This window comes from Liolophura sinensis, chromosome 5, assembly GCF_032854445.1.
Source record: "Liolophura sinensis isolate JHLJ2023 chromosome 5, CUHK_Ljap_v2, whole genome shotgun sequence".
Taxonomy (NCBI): Eukaryota; Metazoa; Mollusca; class Polyplacophora; order Chitonida; family Chitonidae; genus Liolophura; species Liolophura sinensis.
The window spans coordinates 14,743,400-14,762,342 of NC_088299.1; the positions used below are offsets into that span (position 1 = coordinate 14,743,400).

The 18,943-nt window shown below is 39.6% G+C and overlaps 1 protein-coding gene across 1 annotated transcript in view; it reads left to right on the forward strand.

Annotated features, from left to right (window-relative positions):
• LOC135466054 (calmodulin-binding transcription activator 2-like) overlaps positions 1 to 18,943 on the forward strand; it is a 49,947-nt gene that overhangs the window by 15,219 nt on the left and 15,785 nt on the right. Inside the window, 10 exon segments of the mRNA XM_064743463.1 lie at positions 1,791 to 1,919; positions 10,848 to 10,939; positions 12,240 to 12,307; positions 13,157 to 13,292; positions 13,779 to 13,850; positions 14,535 to 14,673; positions 15,334 to 15,374; positions 15,881 to 16,405; positions 16,407 to 17,487; positions 18,439 to 18,573. Of these exon segments, the coding sequence (XP_064599533.1) occupies positions 1,889 to 1,919; positions 10,848 to 10,939; positions 12,240 to 12,307; positions 13,157 to 13,292; positions 13,779 to 13,850; positions 14,535 to 14,673; positions 15,334 to 15,374; positions 15,881 to 16,405; positions 16,407 to 17,487; positions 18,439 to 18,573 (2,320 nt within the window). The 5' untranslated portion in view covers positions 1,791 to 1,888.

Consider the following 18,943-nt stretch of genomic DNA (forward strand, 5'->3'; position numbering starts at 1 on the left):
GTATAGGCATAGGTCTATAAATATTACATTCTAAGATAAACACATAAAATGTATAGTGTAAGTTATAGCTTTCCGGTTCGTATTGCCAGTGTGGTGGAAATGCCCTGACATGCTTAGATCAAATTCAGCATCTGAAAGCTCACAATCTGAAGTCTGGCCAGAGATGCCAGTGTCATAAATCAGAACTTTAACATCGTCCATCATGGGTTAAAATTAATACAGCAGTATATTTGCTTCTGTTTTGTTAGAATCCAGGTTGAAAATGACACCGTCTTGATAGGGATTCCCAGGTTATTTAGGCCAGCTAGTCTTGAGTTGGCCATCTATGACGTCACCTCCTGAGCCATACCAGGCGGCCAGCTGGAGATCAGCGAGGGCAATAAATGTATTGTTTTTGGTAGATTTAAAGTCATTATTACATTTCTCAGAGGTCCTCTCACTGACATACTGTTTAAACAGTTTATAACCTTTATCAATATGACCACTAGCTAAAAGTGGACACTATTCCTTTAAGTTAGTGTTCTATGACAGAAAAATGAGAATCTAAGACTTCTCGAAACAGTTTTGATGAAAAACTTTTATACTTCTGGCCAGACTGGGCTATTCAGTGGTATCACTGAACATAAACTTCAAGCTTGCCCATCTGATGTAACAGCAATTAAAGAGATGCCAGTGTTTTAAAAGACCCCAAGTCCTTCGGTTCCTAGTTAATAGTGGTTAAATGGCCTGAGGAGGGCAGCTTTGATGTGCATGCCAAGTTTAAGGAGCACAGGTGTGAACTGTAGTTAATGCACCTGGTTCTCCATCATATAATACAGACTGGCATGGAATGAAGTTTTTTATGGTTCTATCTAATTTTTTATGTAAACAGCCTAAAATTTTGCTCATGAATTCCCAAGTTGCACATTTTGTTTATGAGAGCTTTGGTGATCTTAGAAATGTTATATTGAGTCTTGTGTGGAAGATAAGATGATATCCTTTTGAAAAAAAAAATGTAAGTCTGAGCTTCAAAGTAATATTTTATGTGCACACATGCTTGACATTTAAGTTTTACAAATCAACATTCATGTACATGTATGTAGCAGATAACTGTCTAGTTGGCTTTACAAGGAAATGGGACTAAGGGTTGGCTTAAGGTCAGAATAATGGGTAGGGTGTCATGTCTGGTGTCCTGGGTATAATACTTCAGTGGCTGGAGCACTTTGGCAACCTATCGAATCCGCGTTGTCATATTACTGAAAAATTGTTAAGTGTGACATGAAACCTCAAGTATTCTGGTACATACTACATTCTATTATCATGTATTCTTAACAACTCTGTGGATTAATTGCTGTGAATGGCATGGAATGTGTTTCTGACACTTTTCCTATGATATGTTGTCTCATTCTCACAAACATTTATATATAAATGTGCGCCATATTTCTGTTGGTGATATTTTACATCTAAACTCCTTCAGCAGCCTCTCTGTTGTCAGCCAGGCTTGTTTATTATATAAATGGTGCGTTTGAGTCTATAAGAAATGGTCTCTTGGGCATGTGTCCTTATTACTGTAACAGTAATTTATATAAAGTGAAAGCCTATCCCCACTGACCTTCTATTGATAGCTGAATACAGACTTGTGTTCCACTCAGTCCACCTTGTATACCGTGTGCAGATCCATGTACATACATGTAAATGGGCGGGTAATCAATGTAGTTCAGTCTCCTCAATTGTGTGTGTCTCTCTCTCTGTCCCGTAGTTAGTTCTCAATGCAGAGTTAATCCAGACCTGTTTCTCGATTCTGTTGGCAGGGCTTTGTTAAGACCGCCGGTGGAATCATGTAATCGTGACATTAAGAAAGGTAGAGAGAGGACTTGCCCTGCTCAGCCACTGTGCCCCTCTCTAGGCCATGGAGGAGACAAAGGCTAGCACCACACAAGGTAAGACACCTCGCATGGTTCTAGGTTTGCGAAAAAGATCACAGCTCGTCTTTATTAATGGGGTTGTGCAACAGAAAAATGTAAAATCATTTGAATGTGAAATATTATTTTTTTCCTGGAGTTTTAAAAGAGTATGAATTTGTGAAAAATTAACAGAATATGTTTAACAAAAATGTCTTTTCTTTAATTCCAAAAATGTGAAACACTTCAACACTTAAAACTTTTTAACATGTTTAAAGAGGCAAACCTAACAGAGTTTGTGAAAAGTTAATTACCTGAAAATGTTTGACTATCTTAATGGTTTCTCACTGGAATGTGACCTGAGAAGTTTTTAAACATCTGTCCAAAGTTATTCATTCTGTGAGCTAAAGTAATTGGTTTTCTACTACAGGAGATTGTCTGAATTCATAGCCCTTTCATTATTTAGCACAGTTAATCAATGTCCAGGATCAATATCAGACTCTTTCATACTGGTTCCGTGTGATATACTTAATCCATTGCTGTCATCAATATGATATACAAGTATGTTGTCATGGAAAAGTTTACTAGTAATTTGCCAAAGGGTGAGAGTTTATACCAAGTGCATGTGTTAGCTATATAACTGGCTGGCATTGTACAGGGGAGAAATATTGAGTGGTATTCAACAAAAATGAAATAAATGAATAAAACAAATAGTATGAAATAGATTTAATCACAGGTGAGTCCAAATTTTCAGAGGTAGGTATCAAATCCAGCTTATGGTAGATTTATTTTCCCTTATGTAACTTTAGTGTGTGGAATTGTGACTGTATTTTGTCCAGAGTCACTTTTGTTACACACTGTGTTTATGTCTTCTGTGAGTGATTAACTTGTCAACCTTCATGAATGGGTACACAGAACTGACTTCTAACCTTGGGACATTGTCAGGAATGTCTATGTTAATCTATCAGTGAGTTAATCACAGAGACATGAGACAGCTGACTTGATTACATTCGTAAAATGATCGGCCTGGCGCTGGCCTTATCTAGGGATAATTGACCCGAATCTTCTTGAAAGGCGACTAAAGTCCAGTTATTTGTTTGTCACAGACAGTAGCCCATAATTATCCTGTGAGAATGTAAGCCTGATAGTGAGGGTCTCTAACACTAGCTAGTCTGGGGAGAACAAACCAGTTGTGGATCTTGTAACCAGAGCACTCTCCCTGAGGAATGGATGGTAGAGCTTGACCAGGTCAGACAGGTAAGGTCAGCTAGACCCAGCCTGTCCTGATCCGAATAAAATAGGGTGAGTGGAAATTGGCTTCTTTCCACATTTCCACAAACATTTTACAAAGTTTGCTGCTCACCATGTCTCCACATGCATCGTACAAAATGTTGTAAAATGTATTACGGAAGAAATTTGCTCATTACTTAAGATTTATACAGAGTACATCTTTTCCATGACATTACTATTAAACCATGGGACCAAAATAAAAAGCTCCTGTAATAATCAAGTGTTGATCTAACTGAACAGTTTTGGCATCCTTTTTAATCGCAAAGCTGTCAGTTTCACCATTTTATGTTCATGTTAATGCAAATACAATGTACCATAAAAGTATGGAAATATCATCATTTGGGATAACTAACTTCTGCCTCCCAAACCCTTTTGACAAGCTCAGAAAATCCAAGCCTGACAGCCCTCCACGCAAAATCCTAGCATTTTTAACTAAATCCAGTGTGAAAGCAAAAGTGTTTATTTTATCCTTTGAATTTTGCAAATTAATGAAAAGATTAGCACAATTTAACCCTTTAAATTATGTCTTTTTCAACGGCATTGTGTTCAGACATTTTGGATCCACCCCAGTTATGGCCAAAAAGGGAATCCTGTGCCAAAACCATTTGCTGCTTCCCAGTTCAACACATAAGTACATTAATAGACCTAATGTCTTTAGAGGAAGACATTATGGTTAATTTTTTTTGCTTTCCACATACATGTCATATAGTGTCTTCATATGTGAGAAAGTCTTTCAGGAAAAATGTGGTGCTGCCCAAGTTTCCATTTGCTGCTTCCCAATTCTCCATATACCAGTACATTTTACAAAATGTATTTGTAAATGAAGATCTATACATCATGATGCACTATCCAAAAAAAAAAAGAAGAAGAAAAAAACTTTGTAGATCATTTTTTTTAATAATCTAGAGTAATCTGGTTCCATGCAGAAGGTGAATCTTTGACCAATGACATCACATGTTCCAATCCATTGCCTACTCGCTGCTTGCTGCTGTATGTATATGCCAAGAGGCTTGTCGGCATCTGGCAACTAGCCCAAGTTCATCCATCTACAGTCTTGAGGGATTTTGAGGGAGGCATAAAACCACTTATCAAGTAAATAGATTAAAACATGATACATCGTTTTTTAACGCCGTGATAAATTGAGTCATTGCATGGAAAATTGACCTTGACACGTACAACAACTTACGAATACAATTTTGTGAATACAGATTTCAAAAGTTAGTGAATCATGGCCTACCTCTGTGGTGAATTGGTGAATTGGTAAATTTTGTCTTTTGTCCTTGACTTTGTGAGGAATCCATATCATGCATAAATCAGGTATTCCATGCCAATTATGAACCAGTCTTAATTTGATAATTAATATATGCATGTGAAATTACAAATATTACATTGAGGAACTAATTAACTTACACAAATGAGTTAAAGTGTGAAGATGAAAGGAAAATCTCAGGGTAAATACAAATGTAGGAAAAGATTGCATATATGTTAAGTGTATGTATATATGTTTTTATGGCTCACCTTTCTTTGCTGGTGTCACATTAAGTCTTATTTAAGCATTCAGAAGACGTTGAATGGACTTATATTATAGCCAAATCCTCATAACACTCTTGTACTGTTGTACACTTGTGGATCGTTCAAACCAAAAAGAGGAAGCTTGGTTTGTGCTTTGTGTAGAGAGTTCCAGCCAGCGGGTGGGGCAGTAATGGGCTGTCTCCCACTGTCCTGTCTCACCTGCTGGTTGGGACTTGTGGGGCCAGTAGTCACACTTGTTCTTTGTCTCTGTTTGCCTGTTTCTATGTATTGTTTCGTTTTTGTTTGTGAAGGCCTTGGAGCACAAACAGTTTTGTGCAAATTAACTGAGTTACCTTCAATAAATAAAGATAACTTTTAACTTCCAATGTGGATCTTTCTACATTTGTCATTTAGTTTTGTTAACCAACCTTGTAGCAATCAAAATACACGTTGGTACTAGTTTAACAGAAAACATGAATTTTAATAAGATGGAAATAGTTTTTGAGGAAAAAAAATGGGAAATTGTATTGTGTAATAATCATCTTATAACAAAACAACCAGTTTCTATCCCGATGGAGGATTCCAAAAATTACACCTCATTTGTTTTCTAGCCTCTCATACTCCTGAGAAGCGGCTTAAAGTGGTTACTTGAAGTTTAGTTTTCTAACATGCATTATTCGTAACTGAGTACACAGAAATGCATACACTATTGGGGCTCCACTAGGGATGTGTGGCTGACATTTTGATGGGTAGAAGGTAGAGATTTTGAATACATGTGTGTTGTAGTGACAGTGTATTTTCTATTATGCACCCCAGCGTAACATTGTCGATATATAAACTGTGTATGGGAGCAATCGCTGGCTCAGGTGAGTATTTTGTGGAGCTCAGTGTTGAGGATCTATCCCAGAGAATGTACATGTGCCTGTACGTTCATCTGACTGCTCCAGGCAAACCTGTTTTCCACACCCATTATCTTTACTACCATCATACACTTGAACATTTTTCCTGTATGGTATAAACTGCAAATCAGATAGAAAACATGAAGTGGGTCTGCTCAGGTGCATCAACCTTTAGAGGCAACAAGGTAACATGTGGAAAGGTAACAGAATGAGGTCACATGAAGTGTTGATTTGGTTGAATCTCAGTGTTCCCTCACTGCTGCCTCACAGACACTAGAGTAAAGCAGGCTTCATTCTCGAACCTTCCCAGCATGTTTGAAGGTTAGATTTAAACTCTGACTTCCATTAGTTTGATCCACATGTGTATTGTATGTGTTACTTTAGTAATACACTGTTGATTACCTGGGGGACAAATGCCTGCCTGCCTAATTGATAGTGAAGGACACCAAGAGTCAGCATGGTTTTCTTGGTTGACGTGCACATATAGGTCTGCCAGATTCAGACAATCTTTGTAGTGTCCTTCTGATTTGTTACCTATCAAAGACGAAAAACCAGATAATATTTAAAAATGCATTTTGTAAACAGTGAATGGATGCTTTCATAATATTTACAGTCACAGTTTAATATCAGATGTGAAACATTATTTACAATGAACTCCATTTATATTTGATTAGATTTTGTTGCCTGTCTTTCCATATTCTTCTGATGTTTGATTCATTGCCCAATGAGTAACACCAAAATGAGACCAAGTAGGCCCTAGGAACAGATTAAATGTTTGAGTCTGCTCTGTTTATGCCCTTCATCTAAGCCATTCTCTGCTAGATTTTGTCTCCCTTTCTAGTTGACAGTATTCTGCTTACAATCTATGCATGTAGGCAAGCATACATATACCAGCCATGAACCGAAATGGATGTTCTGGGTCAACAAACAATTCCCAGACTGACGTTGAACGCAAATTACCACTGTCAAAGAACTAAAAAAAAAATGAATTTATATCTCTTTAATGCAAATGGAGACGTGATGACCTAACCTCACGACTTAAATGTCAGTCCAGCATGCTTTTGTTTACTTCAGACCTTAAAAGTCGTTATAAACCTTCGTCTTTGCTCAAGTCCTGTTCATCTATAAGTACATATCACAAAGTAGCAGTGGCATGCTGTAGTTCTGTCAGGACGTTTGTTGTATACCCTGCAAGGTACAGTGTTTTGCCCCACGCTCTGCCAGGTGTCCTCTGAACCTAATCGTTGTCTTGTAAGGGAAACATTCTGGAGTACTGCATGTATCTCCATTCAAATAAAGAAACAACAGTTGGGTTTTAATGTGGTGAAATCAACAGCTGGCAATGACGATAAACTGTACTAAACAGACTCAGAAACTTCGGGTAAGTAGGAGACAAAACAAGCCTTGAGAGTGGGGAAAACCCAAACAAGGCAGATAGTAATCTTAGCCTTCAGGTACAGGTACCTGTATTTCTTTCCAGTCTTATAAACTGTTTCTATATCGCAGGGGAAGTTTTGCTGTTGGTATAGAATTATAATAGAAGATGTTAAGGGGAACCTGTACTTGTACATGGGTATGTACTGGACATACAGCCATAAAACAGCACAGGGCAGTTGGAGGTGGCTTAGTGGTTGGACAGTCTAATGGTTTTGTGTATTTAAACAAGGGTAAGCAATGTTTTAGCTGTAGGCATTCACTAACATGCATAAATTCCCCTGACTTGAGGTCTTCAGAGGTCAGAAAGGTTGAAGATTTATAGCATGTGAAAATGTATGACATCTTAAAGGGAAAGAAAATAGGTTTCATAAACATGCATGATGTATTCAATAAATAAATAAATAACTGACTAACCTGTCTAGCCTGCGTTTATAATGTGTATAGATTGAGGTAGTTGCACAAGGTATAGGTGTATGTGGAGTGAAACAGCGTAGATCATTGATGGAGTGACTTGACAACTGACTCTTAGGGTGTCTGCCTAAAACTTGGACTGGTAAAACACTGGTTTAATGGTTACCCATGTACGTGTGTACAGGTGACAGTGTTCTGACATGTTTCTCTTGGTGCCTTTCATTGATTATTTATGACCTCTTCCTGAGATACAAGAGCCAACTCTCAACAGCAATTTATGGTCTGACTTGACGTGCATAAGACATGCTTGTAGAAAGGTGGATGGTTTGTGTGATATAGGGGCCTCCGTGGCTCAGTCGGTTAGCGCGCTAGCGCAGCGTAATGACCCAGGAGCCTCTCACCAATGCGGTCGCTGTGAGTTCATGCTGGCTTCCTCTCCGGCCGTAAGTGGGAAGGTCTGGCAGCAACCTGCGGATGGTCGTGGGTTTCCCCCGGGCTCTGCCCAGTTTCCACCCACCATAATGCTGGCCGCCCTCGTATAAGTGAAATATTCTTGAGTACGGTGTTAAACACCCATCAAATAAATAAATAAATAAGTTGTGTGATATACACCTAGACTGGGAACAGTTAGCGACTTCAGACTTGCTTCAGATATTTAAGAGTAACATGATGCTTCTTTAATGTGGTAAACATATAGTAGTGTTGGCGATACAGAATTTATTCAGTGAGTAGAATAGGTATAAAGATTTCCAGTGGCTCGTGTTTAACCATCAGAAGTTGTACATGTAGCTGTCCATGCATCCATCATCCGCCCTAATGACAACCCTTGGTCTTGTGACTGAAGAGTTGTTAAGTGCCGCTTATAACCTCGAGCATACATATCTCAGAAATCACATGTTGTGCCAAGGTAGCCCAAGCTTGTTCTGATTGATTCTCCTTGTAAGATTCGTCTTATTTTGATTCATAGTCAGTGCTGTTTCCCTAGTAGTCCACAGGACGTGTGCTTTGAAAACTTCGAACAACTGTCTCTAGGGTGACTAACCTTGTCTTGAATGAATCTGTGGAAGAGAACTAAATTATTTTTGTCATCCCCAGCCATGTGCTGGAAGACTGAATTTGTTCCTGGTGTGATTAATCAAGATCTAACAACGCTGTTCTTTTGAAGTTACATGTACCTGAAGGTTAAGCTGAATTAGTATCTATGCAGCTGTAGTGATTCTAGATAATCCATACTCTTGCAACATTCGCTACATGCGCGTGGCACTTAATCAATATGCATTATCACTTACACGGAATCAAAATCATAGATTGTTTACAGCAAAGGCGTGTTGCATCTCCTAGGTTTTTTGTTGCCAAATAAGACCATACTTGTTCTACACCATTGTTCACAGAGTCAGTCGTGCATCTTGGTGCCAGTAAATCCACACTGCTGAAGTAAAGTAATGGTTGCTTGATCCAAGGAAAACAGATGTATTGTCTGCACTGTGCTTTTTCTCGGATTGTGTAGAGAACAGAAAAGAGATACATGTACTGTACCTTATAATAAAATTGTACTTTGATATGTTTGAGGCTATATGTACAGTAGCTTCTAACTTTTTTTCTTTATTAGTAGGTTATTGACATAAATACTTTATGTACATATATGTAGTTTTGGACCTTAACATCCTGCCAGTTGTCCAGATATGATGGGAATATCAGAGATATTCTCGCTGTGTCAAGGCCCGGTTTAACGAAGCACTCCAAACGTTACGTTCATTACTGTAGGCATTGCATAGTCGTGGTAATTGCTATCTCGTAACGTTACAGAGAGCTCTGCGAAACTGGGCCCAGGAAGGTAGACATTACCACAGTAAATTATGTGCTTGTCATTCATTCACTGAACACAAGAGTTATTTATTCATTCCTGGCCTCAAACAGGGAATTATCTATATTATCCTTTTATTAATTGGTTGCAGTACCTGACAGTGTTTACAGAGCCATTCAAATAGTAGTACAATGCATGAAGTCTATTAAAGATCCCTTGTCTCCACTAGAACCCCATATGCATACAGGTCAGTGGTTTGTTCTGAGGACTTAGGTTTTCTCTCCCCATGAAACTGACCTCCTCTGCAGGTTAAGAGTGTAGCACCAGGGTTTTACCCCACTCCATGAGTCAGGTGCACCAAACTGGCCACGTTACCTGTTTTACACCCGAGAAAATTGTGTGGAGGATATATAATGCTGGGGGCTGATTTCCTCAAATCCATTTCGGACTGAAGTCAGAATTTGAAATATTATTCTCGAGCTTATTTTGTGGGTCTAAAAATTAAGATTTTGGCCACCTCCTAAATGTGATCGGAAGACAAATGTGTAGAACTTTCATTTTCCAGTACCACACTACATGTAAGTGTTGGGAAGAAGATTTAAATTTGGACTTCAGTAAGAAAATGATGTCAGCATATGTCCTGTTGTAAAGATTAGCAAGGCAGTAAACAGGTTTCACTATTCTCCCTGTATTATCGACTGTACTAACCATCTGATGGCTAGTGCAGCTCCATTGTACAGTGTTGTGTTATTGGGCACAGGAAGGTAGGGCGGAACCATTCAGCCATAATGACTTCAAAGACATGTTGTGATTTGCAAAACAATTAGCACCTGTGCTCAGGTTAATTCAGAATCATTCTGGTGAACCAACTTTCAGCTGCTGATTAAAGTTGTGGAATTGTGTACAGAAAACAGGATTGGTTGTAAAGAGGTGGCCTGTGTGTCTGTGTTAGTCAGGACCAGCTGTGAGGAGATATATTAGCTCACAGTGACAAGCTCCTCTCAGCTAGGGGTTTTGTTTGTTTCACTCTCAGATAGCCTACAGGGACTGTTAAGAAGACATCAATCTGCACAGGTTAGCACCTAGGCTTACCTCCTGTGTAAGAGACACATAGCTCAATCTGCCAGGCCATTTTACAGGCTTTGGTAGCAGTAGGTGCCAAAAGACTTGTTCTGTAAGATAGTACAATACTGCCTTCATGAACATTATAAGGCCAGTGGTAATGGTGTAACTTTCATAGTGGTTATGTAAGCTTTCCTTGCTAATAAAACTGATTCATGAATGCTAAAAATAATAAAGCAGATTTAACATGTTTTTTGTTTTGTTCAGGAGCATTTGGTATCCCTGAACTTGTTTTTTTTTCCACCCATAAGTAAATAAATGAACTGTTCAAATACAGCTCTAAACCAGTTAGGTATTTTTCAGTTCACAGATTGTAGAATATTAATTACTTGAACACAGATGAGAATAGAGGGAAAAGGTACAGAAAACTTGGAGCTTTATCATTGGGATCAAACACATAACTACTTGACTGCCTGCTCTATCTTGTTACTTCCTGCCAAAGCTATTTGGTTTATAATACCAGTACCCGTGCAATGTTGTTGTTGTTGACAGAGAGCATGCGGATCCAGCTGCCAAAAGCTCTCCAGGACTTACCTCTGGCCAAGGAACTCTGCTCCTCTAAACAAAGTTGGAACTCCAATGAGGTCTGTTACCATAACAACACAAACTGGAATTACCAGTAAAGATATTTTCCCTGATCAGCGCTTGTGTCATATCTGTCATAAGACGTGATACTTGTTTGCGCTGCATGAGGTTTACAGAAACGAAATATATGTTCTTACACCAGCGCAGCGCAATGACCCAGGAGATTCTCACAAATTCAGCGGCTGTGAGTTCAAGTCCAGCTCATGCTCGCTTTCTCTCCGGTTGTAAGCGGGAAGGCCTGTCAGCAACCTGTGGATGGTCGTAGGTTTCCTACGAAACTCTGGGCTCTGCCCGGTTTCCTCTCACCATAATGCTGGCCACCATCGTCAAAGTGAAATATTCTTGAGTATGATGTAAAACTCCTATCAGATAAATAAATAAGTAAGATATGATGCTGTTATTGAAGGTTAAAGAGAATGGTGTGATAGCTTTTGAGAGCAGACAAATCATAATGTTCCACTGTTGAACATGCTAGTTCTAATGAGTCATGGGTAAAAGTTTGCCTTACACGTTCAGCTACTCTATTCAATGCCAGTCCTAAGGATTAACTGAAGTGACCCCATTTTGCAAAACTAGCATTTGACAAATGATAGTAGACATTGTAGTGCTTTTCATTTCAAATGCCGAAAGACCTAGAGAAGGTTACTCCTGTACAGTTCTTGCGCTTTCATTCATTGTAGAAGATCACATGACTAGCTGTACATTTACTAACCAAGGAACTTACGTGTGGTATAATAATATGTTGTATATTTTTGTGAATGCATCAAGTAAAATCACACTAAATTACAGTAAATGACCTATAATAATTATTTTTTATTTATTTACAGAAAAAGATAGAGATATTTTTAAGGGTAGGGACCTTTATTTTAGAGGATCGGTGGGGTTACGACCAATGAGCTTATTTTTGATGATGGCCCGAGTGTTTTGTCAATGTTGATAATTTTTCCTAAAGCTTTATTCTCACTGGGTCTGAACCAATGAGACTGCAGACTCAAACCCAGCTCGCGCAGGTTGATCGCCTGTCTTCAGTCTGGGGGGACAAGTCAAGGTTAGCAATCCGCAGAAATTTTCTTCATCAGGTGACAGCCACATTAAAAAAGCTGTCCACATTTCCCTTTGTTCAAGTCATGCCCCCTTTTGTTCGCTAATCTTGACTACATACCAGGTACCTGGCTATTAGCAGTTTCTTCCATCTGTCGTCCTGTAGCCCATGTATGATATGCTTTATCTTCCACTCAGATAAATAAATGAACAAGACACTGTCTCATTTACTGTCTTTTAATACATGTGTGTTTGCAGGAGATCGCGTCCTTACTCATTGCGTTTGAGAAACACAAGGAATGGAAGCAGAGAGAAATCAGAATCAGGTACAACCTTTTCCAGTGATGATCTTAATACTCTGTAATGTAGATGGACTATTTGTCTTACATGCACTAAAGCTGCACTAAAGCTGCATGAAATTGTATTGATTTTTTGGAGATTGGCGAGGGGTCAAACTGTTTGAAATTTTGTGCACTTCAGAGTGGTGACCATGAAAAAAAATTGAGGTCGTTCAATGATTTACAGGTGTGAAATGTCATAGATTGCATTTAGAGACCTTTTATATGTGGATAAGATAGAAAAAAAATCGTTGTGTATGTGTCTGAAATCGTGAATATTTGTATGATTCAAAGTCGTGATCATGGTACAATTAGAGGTCGTGGTTTCTTCCCACCATAATCCTGGCTGCCATCATATTATTGAAATATTATTTGAGTACAGCGAATAACACCAATCAAATAAATAAATACGTAAATCAATAAGTTGGATGTCATCATCTACATTTCGAATTTGTAAAAACAAGTGAACGACCAAACAGTTTGACCCCTGATTAAGAAAAACTGGGTGTAGAAAATATACTGTTAGTTAAAATGTACATATACAATGAGATGGATATTCTTGAGTACGGCGTAAAACACCAATCAAATAAATAAATAAATACAGTGAGTTGGTGAGTGAGGTCCAGAGAGGATTTGATCTGTGACTGTGAATGTATCGTATATGGCCTATAACTCACACGGAAGGTTGATAAACTGAGATTACCTGAACGAAACAGATTGTTGTTGTCTAAGTATTTTAGAAGTATGTTTAAGTGGAGCTGCTCTGAAGCATTGTTTGACGTTGATTTTTGTGAAGCACACAAATGTTTTACTGGCTATCTCTTACTTGTCTTTTAGGCCACCCAGTGGCTCCATGCTGTTGTACAGTCGTAACAAGGTCCGTTATCGTAAAGATGGTTACAGCTGGAAAAAGCGGAAAGATGGGAAGACAATACGGGAAGATCACATGAAGCTCAAAGTCCAGGGTGTAGAGGTCAGTCTGAGGCTGCCTTTTCTGGAAGACTCTCAAACACTAAATCTGACAGTATTAGTCTTCCCATAGACTTGGCCTGTTACATTGATCCTCCACTCTGTGTATTTCACAGGTTCTAAAAAGAGTGGTTAAGAATTCGAGAGCAGAATCAAGAACTTGATGACAGGACCGTAAGAACTGATCAACTTTTGGGGTCTGTCTGTTCGCTTGTTCATGCAATCATCAGTAATTTGCACTGAAGTGACCGTACCTAATGGGCTGATATTCACCAATTTTGGTTTGAAACTATGGACATTAAGAACATACCAAATGTATGTTCTTAATGAGGAATTAGGGATATTGAAAAATCGATGATGTCCAATATTTACTAGGCTGATGTCTTTTCAAATTGGAGTATCTCCTTTGTGCTTTATCACAGTTCTGCTTGTTGTTTCATGCTGTTTTCATTGCCTATACATTTTACAAAGAGTTTTCTGTGTGTTTCAGTGTATCTACGGCTCATATGTTCACTCAGCAGTCCTGCCCACATTCCACAGACGGTGCTACTGGCTGCTACAGGTAAACTCCTTTGATCTGCAATTGTTAAAGTGTCTTCACCATACCAAGTTGGTGGATTTTCCCTGTGCAGCTTTTGATGTAAAACAGAAGAATGAAAGATTGTAGCAGTATTGCAGCTATATCTTGGTAATATAGCTGCAATATATATAATATAACATGACTGTAAAGATGTCAAGGATGACGTGTTAATTAATCAGTGATTTGTAGTAATGACTCATCAGATGAAACTCTTTTTCCAAAGAATATCCTATCACATCACATCCATTCCAACAGCTTTGAAACTTTTGATTGATCAGATAAGCATTTGCATAATTTATGGTAATTCTGGGGACGATTCTGCAAAGCCATTTCTAACCTAAATCAAAATTTAATATGATCTTAAAGCTTACATGTATCCAAATTTCAATTTCCAGTACGAAAAACTAAGCATCATACAAAGTTTTTAAATTTTAACCTAAGTCAAAACGGGTTTGTGGGATCGGCCCCTGGTCCTTACACCAAAATGGCACAATGTCAGGAGCTTGTTTCTCTCGTGCCTCTAATGTTAGGTATTCCGAACTGAGTAACGTGAAATGAAAATTCCAGATATAGTACAGTGTATATACCATCCAAATTTGATTCATGTTTCTCACTAAGGTACATGTCCATGTGATGATATGCTTTGTCCTCCTGATTTGTTTGCAGAATCCTGACATTGTCCTTGTGCATTACCTCAATGTGCCATACACAGACAACACCAAGCTGACCATTCCCACCCTGTCATACTACATGGAGAAGAAAGAATGGACCAAAGAGGAGCTTGTTGACCAGCTCAGACCAATGTGTAAGGCTGTTTACTTAGTCTACCTGACATCACAGCTTGGTTTTCACTGTAGTGTGTATAGAGAAAGGTAGACCAGAGTGTCTTGTCACATACTGCTTGTTGCCTTGCACACACCACATGTAACAACACCCATCCTGACAGCCACTATGTTAGTTACTATTATCATAGCACTTTGCTTTGCTTAATAAATGCAAGGGCTGTATTGCAACATTTTTGTAGGAAACTTGTACATGCCAAGTAAAATGTTGCTAAAAATGTTCCAGAAGTCGTATCATTATGTCAGTGGTTAGCTTATAAAAGTTTTAGGGTTAATTTTCTCCAATACAGATTTGCTATAGCCTGCTGCTAATGTTGAGGTACAATACATTGATAAATGGTGTCATTGTAGTATTGGGATTTTCTGGCATTGGGTGACTGACTGACTGACTGATGTTTACGGTGTACTGTAGGTCATTCATATAGTGGCAGTCATTGTCATAGGTGGAGTAAACCTGTGGCAAGTCACTGACCAACATTCTCATTTGTGACTCCTGGATGAGGTCTGTTTAAAATAATTAACAGTTGAAGCTGTATTCATAGTCCACTGTTTTTGTTTTTACATGCAGTTCTTTAATGCTGTTCATGATTATTTACGAGTATTTTTATTTATTGTTATCATAGTTTATACAGGAAGAGAACCCAATCAGGGAAATGAGCAATCGGTATGTATTTCTTCTTGTGCATTGGCCCAATTCCTGCTCTACAAGATAAAAAGTCATGTAATTACACGATAAAAGATCTGTTGATTCATATTTTTATGACATTTGTTGATAGTTAATTGACCAATCGACACACCATGGTCACCAAACATGTTCTCATTCAAACCTTGTTTGCTTGATGGAATAAACTGACAGGTGAAATGACATCATCAACAACTTTTAAGTGTCCTGTTGTCTGATGTATTTTTTGCTGGATAAAATTTTAGGTCAAACAATTTTCATTGACAGCAACGAGAAGACATCTTAAATTGAGTTCCTCAGATCAGAATGAGCAAAGTTGCTTGGGTATTTTTTTTTGTCTTTGTGAATTATCTCTAATCAGGATCATTGTTGATCAGAACAGGTTCTGTCTTGCCATGTAAGCATTGTAACTTTCCAATACAGGCTCATGTGCACAACCAATTGTTAGGTTGTCAGTAATTTCCAAGCTCTCCCTTTCTTTATACCAGGCAGAGGAGACGATCGCAGTGATTGTGAAGCAGCTACTGGACCACCAGGAAAAACACATGAAATCAAAATTACACAAATGTGACGCATTATGTGATAAAAACTGTTCATTGCGGCGCATAACACCTAAACGAGAAAACAGTCTGACAGGCAGTGTTGTGAACAGTCGACTTGTCTCCATTCTTCATCAAAATCCTCAACACTCGCAGACAGTCAGCTCCGCCCAAGTCTGTCCCAGCACAAACGGAATTGTCATGGCGCCAAGCTCCACCCAACCCGTTGCCACGGTAACAACCCTTAGCGACCAAGTCCCAACTGCTGGAACACCTCTTATTCTGAACCTCTCCAACTTTCAAGGCAGCAATGGCATTATCATTGTGAGTGGTCAGTCAAACACCCCTATCTCTATCATAAACAGTGCGCCTACCCAGGAGCCCCCCATTAACAGCACTGGTCAGCTGCAGGTCAGCGGTCCCATGACCACATCACCTAAACATCCAGCCGATGTCCAGGTGGTCAAAGGACAGTGTAGAGACGAGTGGTAATGTCCCCATGCAAATAGGTTCCAGCTCTGATGACCTTGATAGTGTGGGACCTGCTCTGGCTGGAAAGGTCGACCCGGTCAGCCTGTTTGGCACCACAGATTTTGTCTTACCCCAGGGGGTACTTCACACCTCCTTCTCTACAGACTTGTCGGGCACGCAGTCAGACCTGGCTGTCTCAACCGCTGACCACTCGTGTACCTCAGGGATAGCCTCGTCCACTTGTGACGCGTTTAAATCGGAGCTCCCCTTCCCTTCGACCTCTGACCTGAGCCTGGACAACTTTGACCTACTTGACTTTGCTGACATGGACAAGCTGTGTCCTGGCTGGTCAGACACGTGCGCTGATGTGGCCACTGATACCATTCCCCAGTCCTCATTCCCCATGGTAGCTGACGACAAGCCAGCATCCCTACTGGGCTCGGCTACCTGCCTGCCAAACCAGTCTATGGCACAACAACAGGCCTCAGCACAGGTTCATCCTCCCCACCAAAACCATGCATCTCTCCATATCCATGCTCCGTCTCAGCTACAGCTGGAAGAGGCTTCCCATCATCAGCATATCGCCCCTCAGTCATCACTCACTCTGCGCCGCACCCCTCTCCATGACGCACATCTACAAGCCGTACAGCTCAGTGGGCAGTCTAACCTCTTCGCTCAACCACATATCACCCCTGAACAGGCTAATCCTGATCAACAACAGGAGCAGCAGCTGCATACGTCATCCTGTCAGTCACTTCAGCCTCACCCCCACATCCTCCAGGCAGAGCCCACCTCACTCTGCCAGGGGCTGGCCAACGCCCATCAACAACCCAAGGACAATGTGGTTCACTCTGCAGTCAACATCAAAGAAGAAGGGGAAGGCAGTTGTGTGAAGCTGGGCAAGGGAGATAACTTGGTAACAATTACTGACTTCTCCCCAGATTGGTCCTATGCTGAAGGGGGCACCAAAGTTCTGGTGACAGGACCCTGGCTGACTGCCTCCAGCAATTACTACTGTCTGTTTGACAACAAATCCATTGCTGCCACACTAGTACAGCCTGGTGTGCTGCGCTGCTTCGCTCCAGGTAAGGCTGTTCTTTAAGAATCACAAGATTACACTCCAATGAGTTACCCACAAACATAGTTTTAGCCAGAGGGGTGTCTCATTGCCTTTGAGATGCCCTATTCTGATAAAGTTCACATAGGGGAGATAGGGAAAGTAGGAGAAAATTGGACATAAGACTGCCTGATTTCAAATTCAGGCTAAATCTGTGCCCACAAATCATCATCCAAAAGGCAGGCATGAAGAATAGAACCAAATCACTTTGCAATGAATAGGTTCCTTGTTGGCCTGTAGCATTTTTCAGCCACTGGTTATTAGTATGATAATTATATCAGAGTGTGAATTATAATTATAAACAGAGTGTGACAGAAGGGAAAATAATTTCAAGGTCCATGAGCTCTCAACTATAATTCTTTCGAAAATTATTTTAAGAAATGCTTTTTCTGAGGTTTTTTTTTTCAAAGCAGTTCTCCTGTGTTATATTTAATTTACTTATGTCTTTTGAAAAGGGGTTCAGGGTATGAAGCTCATTGTGTGAATTTGTATTCAACAAAAATGTGAACGCACGAAGCAAGTTTATATTGTTTTCTCTCAGTATTAAATAACATGTTAAGGCAAAAATTAGGATAAGCAGTCATTATCAATTATGACTTCAATTTCCACCAGATTTTCACGTTTTAGGGCAATAATCCAAGACCTAGGGCAGTGTGAAAACAGAGTGATCGATAATCACAGTTAGATGACACACTCAGTACTGAATGCTGTGAACTGTGATTACCGACCACTTTGTTGACATTAACATGCTATTCAATACTGAGAGAAAACAATGTAAAATTTCTCTAAGCATTTATGTTTTTGTTGAGTATCGTTTCTATCTAGGTGTATTATAGATTTTGCGTGAGTGAAAATATAGTCTACATGTGTACTGAGTGTTGGAGTTTGCAGTATGGCTTTATGTTGTGTGTTTGTACAGCTCATGCTCCTGGTTTGGTGACACTCCGCGTTGCTATGGGCGATGGTGTGATATCAAACTCAGTGGTGTTTGAATACAAAAGATCTGAGAAAAGGGAGTCAACCCCAGCGCATGGGGATTGGTTCTCAATCGATGGTAAGAGAGCTACATGTACATCATATGAAGCCAGTACATTTTAAGTGAAAAGAAAGCATTGTAGTAATGCCATTAATCCAAACTAGTGTACATGGACGTTTACTTGTACAGGTAAAGTATAGTTCCTCCATGGCCAAGGTGGTCAGCATCTAACCATCACAACGACCCAGGAAACTGGGAACCAATGGGTCTCTGTGAGTTCAAGTCCAGCTCATGCTGGCTTCCTCTCCAGGTGCTCGTGCATTTCCACGAGAAATATTCTTGAGTATGGCATAAAACACCATTCAAATAAATAAATAAATACATGTATTAAAATACCTTCACTTTTTTTAAAACTTGATTAAATGCATTTGTTGGTCTATTTGGGGAC